Source organism: Tupaia chinensis, unplaced genomic scaffold (assembly GCF_000334495.1).
Source record: "Tupaia chinensis unplaced genomic scaffold, TupChi_1.0 Scaffold000201_1, whole genome shotgun sequence".
In the NCBI taxonomy this organism is placed as follows: domain Eukaryota; kingdom Metazoa; phylum Chordata; class Mammalia; order Scandentia; family Tupaiidae; genus Tupaia; species Tupaia belangeri.
Window position 1 is genome coordinate 1,123,549 of NW_006159676.1, and position 7,285 is coordinate 1,130,833.

Sequence of the window (7,285 nt, forward strand, 5' to 3'; positions counted from 1 at the left end):
TCTATGCCCCCCCCCCCCCCCACAGCTGTCCTGATCTATGTGGGACCCACGTGGCTCGTGGTTCGGCGTATTTCTCATAGAAACCGTTCTGTGTGTTCCAGCGGCCCCCCAGCGAGCAGATCAGAAGGTGGTGGACGTCATTGAGCAGCTCGTCACACGTGTGGTCGAAGGCAGCCTGTCTCCCAAAGAGAGAGCCGCTCTCCAGGAGGACCGCGCATACTGGTAAGTCTTGATTTATTTATTTATTTATTTAAAATTGACAAACAGAGAGAGAGAGAGAAAAAGTGAGAAAGCGAGCCACCAGGTCCAGGACTTGAACCATGGTCGCTCATGTGGGCGTCCAGCGCCCTTAACCACCACGCCACCTGCCACCTGCCGGCCTCCTTACTGGTAGGTCTTTAAATGCTACTGCTCAGGGTCCTTCCCACAGGGCATATGGCAGATTCGGGTCGTGCTGATGGTGTTTGAGGACAGAGAAGGTGTTTGAGAGTGATGCAGGCACGAAGATGGCTCTGACTCCCCTGGGTTCTCCCGCAGACGGCCACATGGACTCCTCGTGGCTTTGCATGTAGTTCACAGGGTCTCTGCACTGTGTTTTTGTTTGTTTGTTTGTTTTCCTATTGGCCAGAGGGCACAGGTGCTTGCTTGCCAGAGAGAGAAAAGAGAGAGTGAGCAGGGACCAGCAGTTAGCGTAATGCCTATGTCGCTGAACTCCCACGTAGCCGACCGCGGTTCGAGTCCCGGACCTGGTAGCGTAAACTCACGCCGGGCGCGTGTGTGTACGTGCCCAAGATCCCGAGAGGAGAATGGAGGAGAAGGGATTATGGCGTGGTCATACCCCCCCCCCGGGGGTGATTTCTCACTTTCTGTCTCTAATGTCTCTCTCTCTCTCTGTCTGGCGAGCACACGCGCCCTATAGCAAAAACCTCTCCAAAAAAGAGAGAGAGCGAGCGAGAAAGCTCCCCGGGGGGGTACATGGTTGTACTGCAACTCTGGACCTTTGTTTCTCCATCCTTTTCAGACCAAGGCACACACTACCATGTGCCCAATGCTTCTTGAGATACCTGGTCCGGGACTCAAATTGCTGGCCATGTGGGATTCAGCTGTCTTCACCACCAGGCCACAGGCTAGCCTGCCACACTGGTTTGGTTTGGTTATTATTATTACACATTCAGTCACTATACTTCATTTATCTTGTAAAGAAAATTTACCCTGGGGCCAGCAGGTGGCATAGTGATTAAGGTGCTGGATACTCCCATATGGTCGACCACAGTTTGAGTCCCGGACCTGGTGACTCTCTTTCTCACTTTTCCTCTCCTCTCTCTCTCTATGTGTCTTTCTCTGGCAAATTAAAATAAATGAAAAAATAAAATTAAATAAATAATTATTTATTTAAAAAAAAAAAAAAAAAAGAGGGACCAGCAGGTGGCATGGTGGTTAAGGCACTGGACACTCCCACATGACTGACCACGTTTCAAATCCTGGACCTGGCAGCTTGCTTTCTCACTTTCTCTCTCTCTCTGGTCAAATTAAAAAAATAAATGACTGAATAAATTAAAATTAAGTAATTCTAAAAAAAAAAAAGAAAACAAAACAAAAGAAAATGTACCCAACATGAAATACACCTCAAACCAGTCTATTCGAGAATACCATACATATTATTATCTACAGGTAATACCATTTCTGTGCCCCACCAGTGTCCTCCCTCTCTGTTTTCCCCCTGATTTCCCTCCCTACGCTCTTCACCTCTCCCACCCGCCTTCAATGCTATCTCCAGTGAGCACCGTTTGAAAGTCATAGTGAGGTGTGTGAGCGAGCAAAGAGCACAGGATGAGATGACTGATACCTCTCAGCAGCTTTCTGCAATTTAAACTGAGTGTGCACCCTAAATACAGTCCCTCCTTGTCAGAGAAATTAAAGAGGAACAGAAAGTGGGGGAGTCTCACCTGTGTGCCCATCAACATCCAATGACTTTGGGGTTTTTGTTAGATTTTCTGCAGTAGGGCACATGCGTTCACCAGAGACAAGGAGAGAAATCACCCTCCACAGGGGATGGTTATGCCATAATCCTTTCTTCTCTATTCTTTCGAGATTTTGGGCACTTGTAATCATAATCTGATGTGGTTTGTATTGTTTTATTTTTTTGTTTTGTTTTTTTTGCTGTAGGGCACATGCGCTCACCACGAAGACAGAGAGACAGAGACAGAAAGCGAGAAATCAGCTCCCAGGGGGGATGGCCACACCGCAATCCTTTCTCCTCCATTCTTCTCTTGGGATCTTGGGCACGCATGCACACGCGCCCGGCGTGAGTTTAAGCCAACGGGTCTGGGACTCAAACCGTGGTCAACTACATGGGAGTCCAGCGACATAGCCATTATACCAACTGCTGGTCCCGATTTTTTTTTTTTTTTAAGGCCACCAGGTCTGGGTCTTTAACCACGAATTAGACATATGAGATTCAGCAACTTAACCACCACGCTCCCTATTGGCCCATCCACTGACATTTTAATATTTTTGCTTCTCATCTTAGTTAATCATTGGATTTTTTGCTTTGTTTTGTTTTAACTTCTTCTGTGAGCAAGAAAGAGAGAGACAGCACCCCCAACAGGACCTTGACACCGCAGCCTAGCCTTAGCCCCCCTAGATAATGGGCCTGCGTGCCCGGAGTACCCAGGGGGGTCTTAGACGTGTACCTAGGACCTCCCTGTGTGAGTACACTTCACCAAGCGTTGCAGTGGCCGCACCACCGTCCTGCCACTTCAGCTGCTGGTCTGTTTTTATCTGCAGTTTCACTTTCTGCAGTTTGAGTTACCCATGGTTAATTATGGTCGAAAAATATTGACTAGAAAATTCCAGAAATGGGACCAGCAGGTGGCATGGTGATTAAGGTGCTGGACACTCCCACATGGCTGACCACGGTTCAAGTCCTGGCCCTGGTGGCTTGCTTTCTCACTGCCCCTCTTTCTCTCTGCATCTCTGTGTCTCCCTCTGTCAAATTAAAAATAAATGAATGAATGAATGAATAAAATTTAATAAGTAATTTTTTAAAATTCCAGAAATAATTCTTTTTTTAAATTTTAAACTGTATTGTTCTGCATAGTATGACAAAAAAAATTTTTTTTAAGAATTATTTATTGGGGCCAGCAGGTGGTATGGTGGTTAAGGGCTCTGGACTCCCATATGGCTGATCATGGTTCAAGTCCCGGACCTGGAGACTTGCCTTCTCACTTTCCCTCTCTCTCACTCTGTCCCTCTCTGGTCAAATTAAAATAAGTAAATGAATAAATAAATCAATCTTTTTAAAAAAAAAAAAGATTTATTTAGGGACCAGCAGATGGCGTAGTGGCTACATCAGTGGACTCCCACATATTTGATTGCAGTTCGAGTCCTGGACCAGGCATCTTAAAACTCACATTAGCACATGTATGTGTGTGCCCAAAATCCCAAGAAAAGAATGGAGGAGAAGCCATTGCAGTGTGGTCATCCCTACTAGGGGGTGATTTCTTGCTTTCTGTCTCTCTCTTTCTCTAGTAAACGCATGTGCCCTATAGCAAAAATCTCCCCCTCCAAAGAAAAAGAATTATTTATTTATTAATTAATTTTTTTTAGAGAGATTTTCCGCCAGTTTTTCCCCACCATGAATAACATGATGGTGGGGTCAGCAAATGGCATAGTGATTACCGCGCTGGGCTCCCACATGGCTGATTCGAGTCTCAGACCTGGTGGCTTAAAAATCACTCCAGGTGTGTATGTGTGTGTGCCCAGATTCTAGGAGGGGAATGGAGGTGAAAGGGTTGCCGCGCGGCCATCGTGGGGGTGATTTCTCAGTTTTCCTCTTGCTGTCTGTCTCTCTGTCTCTCTGTCTCTGTCTCTGTCTGTCTCTCTCTCTCTCTGGCAAGCACATGCACCCTAAGTCAAAGTCCTCTTAAATAGGGGCCGGCAGGTGGCATGATGGTTAAGGGCACTGGACACTCCCACATGGCCGACCGTGGTTCCAGTCCCGGACCTGGTGGTTTGCTTTCTCACTTTCCTTCTCTCTTGTGCTCTCTTGCTCTGTCCCTCTCTAGTCAAAAAATTTGAAAATACTTAAATGAAGTTAAGTAAATAAAGACCAGAGAAGGACAGAGCGAGAGAGAAGGAAAGTGAGAAATCAAGCCACCAGGTCTAGGACTCGAACCGCGGTCAACCACGTGAGAGTTCGGCACCTTTAATCACCACACCACCTGCCAGCTCCTAAAATAATTCTTTTTAAAAAAAATATATAAAACTCTTAGCTAAAATAAATAGCATGATGAAGAACAATATTTTATTTATAGTTCTACCTACTTTTCTAACAGTTTATTTGGGTCTTATCTGGGAGTAAAATTGTTGAGTTGAAGCTGATTTTATATTCCTTTTTTTTCTTAAGCTTTTTTTTTTCCTTTTTTTCTTTTTGGAGAGATTTTTGCTCTAGGGTGCGTGCGCTCGCCAGACAGACAGAGAGAGACAGAGAGACAGAAAGTGAGAAATCACCCCCCAGGGGGAATGGCCATGCCACAATCCCTTCTCCTCCATTCTCCTCTCGGGATCTTGGGCACATACGCACACGCGCCCGGCGTGAGTTCTAAGCCACTGGGTCCAGGACGCGAACCATAGTCGACTTCATGGAAGTCCAGCGACATAGCCATTACGCTAACTGCTGGTTCCCTTAAGTTTTATTTTTTCCACCCGAGAGACAGAGAGGAAAACTGATACCCACAACAGGGTCTTCATACCATTGTCCCTATCCCTGTGTGCTCAAGGGAGTTCTCCAGACTCAAACCTAGGACCTTTCCTGTGTGGATGCAGCCACATTATCCCTATGCTATCACGTGACCCCAGATGCTACAAGTCAGTATAGATTGTTTACCATAGATTACCATTTTTTTTTAATAATTATTTAATTTTATTTACTGATTTATATATATATTTTTTGAGCGGTTTTTGCTATAGGGTGCGTGCGCTGGCCAGAAAGCGAGAAAAATGAGAAATCACCCCCCAGGGGGGATGGCCACGCTGCAATCCCTTCTCCTCCATTCTCCTCTCAGGATCTTGGGCACACACGCACACGCGCCCAGTGTGATTTTAGGCCAGTGGGTCCGGGACTCAAACCGCAATTGACTACATGGGAGTCCAGCGACATAGCCTTTACGCCAACTGCTGGTCCCAACTCATTTCTATTTTAATTTGACCAGAGAAAGAGAGAGAAAGTAAGAAAGTTAAGCCAGTCTGGGACTGGAACCGAGGTCGGCCATGTGGGAGTGTCTGGCGCCTGTATTGCATCACCTGCCCGGCCCCTAGGTCATCGCCTTCACTGGCTGTATTACGGATAGCTTTCATCGTTTCTATGGTGGCTCAGCCTTCTCTTTTCTGTATCCTTCCCCTCATCATGGCTCTGCCATAACCTTCCCCAGCCTGGCCCAGGCTCCCCTGCGCTCATAGATCCAGTCACGCCTGTGTTGATGGTGCAGTTGAAAGTTCACGAGGGACCAGCAGATGGCGTAATGGTTCCATCGCTGGACTCCCACATAGTTGACAGTGGTTTGAGTCCCGCACCCGGCAGCTTCAAACTCAGGTCGGGTGGGTGTGCACGCATGTCCTAGATCTCAGGAGGAGAGTGGTGGAGAAAGGATTGTGATGTGGCCGTCCCACTCTGGGGGGGGGTGGTTTTGCATTTTCTTTCTCTCTAGTGAGCGCACGTGCCCTATAGTAAAACTCTCTAAAATACATAAATAGGTAAATAAATAAATGAAGTTCATGAATTCTTCTTTTTTTTTTTTTTTGGAGAGGTTTTTGCTATAGGGCGCGTGCACTCGCCAGAAAGAGACAGAGAGCGAGAAATCACCCCCCCAGGGGGGATGGCCACACCTCAGTCCCTTCTCCATTCTCCTCTCGGGATCTTGGGCACGCACATACACACACCTGGTGTGAGTTTAAGCCACCGGGTCCAGGACTCGAACCACCGTCGACTACGTGGGAGTCCAGTGACATAGCCATTACGCTAACTGCAGGTGCCAGGTTGATGAATTCTTGTGTCATTTGAAAGGCCTCACGCCTGCCCACTGCCAAGGTACCCATAAGAGCCATGCAGGTGACTCTTGGTGACCGATTAATGTTGCCAGGCCGCCATGAGCGTGAGCTCCTCTGTGGCTGCTCACGATGGAATTCGAAGTTGGAAATCAACTACGGCTTGGTCCAAATTCCCACTTGGTCCGCAGTGTCTCTGCGTAGCAGCGCGGTGTCTGGACCCAGCTCCTGGTCCTCCACAGGGACACGAAACCTCTCAGCGAGCAGAGGCCGGCAAGAGAGCTGCCACTTAGATAGGATTTGCAGAGACATGTGCACAGCAGTGATCTGATACGCAGGGTGAGCTCACACGTGTCCCTTTACGCCTGTTTCGTAACGCAGGTTTTTGTCGGACGAAAACAGTCTGGAGTATAAATATTACAAGCTGAAGTTGGCCGAAACGCAGCGTCTGAGCCAGACTTCACAAGGGGTCGATCGGAAGCCGACCTCGGCGGAGTGTGCAGTGCGGGCCATGCTGTACGCCCAGGCAGTCCACAGCCTCAAGAAGAGACTCCTTCCCTGGCAGCGGCGGAGGCTTCTCCGTGCTCAGCGGCTCCGGGGCTGGAAGGCGAGGAGGGCCGCCACCAGGACCCAGACCTCCCTCTTCTCGAAGCACCACAGCCGGCAGGCTCTGGGCTCCCTGCAGGCAAAACCGCCCCTGCCAGATGGACACGATGCTGCCAAAGACCGCCCTCCAGACCCGGCCAGACCCTCCCCTGGGGGCCCCAGCCCGGAAGCCTCAAGCCCCTCCCCTCAGCCACCAGGAACAGACAGCTCGGAAGCCCCTCAGACCTCCTCTCCCTGCCTTACTGCTGACGGTGGGTGCTCACCCTTGTCTCCGTGGACCCCCAAGTCAACTGTTCCCGTCTCCAGGGGTCTCCCCAGAAGTGAGCAGGGAGGGCAGAGCAGTCCGGGCAGGGGGATGACAGCTGCAGGGACCTGGCGAGGACAGGAACGCAGAGGCCCTGTGCCTCCTGGTCTCGAGGCCTTTGCCCCTCCTCTTCGGAGGGTGGGCTGGCGCTGCGTGCACTTCCTCGTGTTCCCTGCCAGGACTGCGGAGCTCCTGGGCTTGGGGCTCCTGTTTCCAGCTATATCCTCACCTCCCTCAACCTCCCTCCCTAGGGCTGCCTGTCCAGTTTGACTCTGTGCTTCTCACCTCAGTTAACTGACCTGCACAGCTTCCTTTTTTTTTTTTTTTAAT

General features: G+C 49.2%; 1 protein-coding gene across 1 annotated transcript in view; it reads left to right on the top strand.

The window, feature by feature from the left end:
- SUGP2 (SURP and G-patch domain containing 2) overlaps positions 1-7,285 on the top strand; it is a 49,530-nt gene that overhangs the window by 26,166 nt on the left and 16,079 nt on the right. The window contains exon 5 of the mRNA XM_014587316.2: positions 6,427-6,902. Coding sequence (XP_014442802.1) covers positions 6,427-6,902 — 476 coding nt within the window. The remainder of the gene's footprint in view (positions 1-6,426; positions 6,903-7,285) is intronic.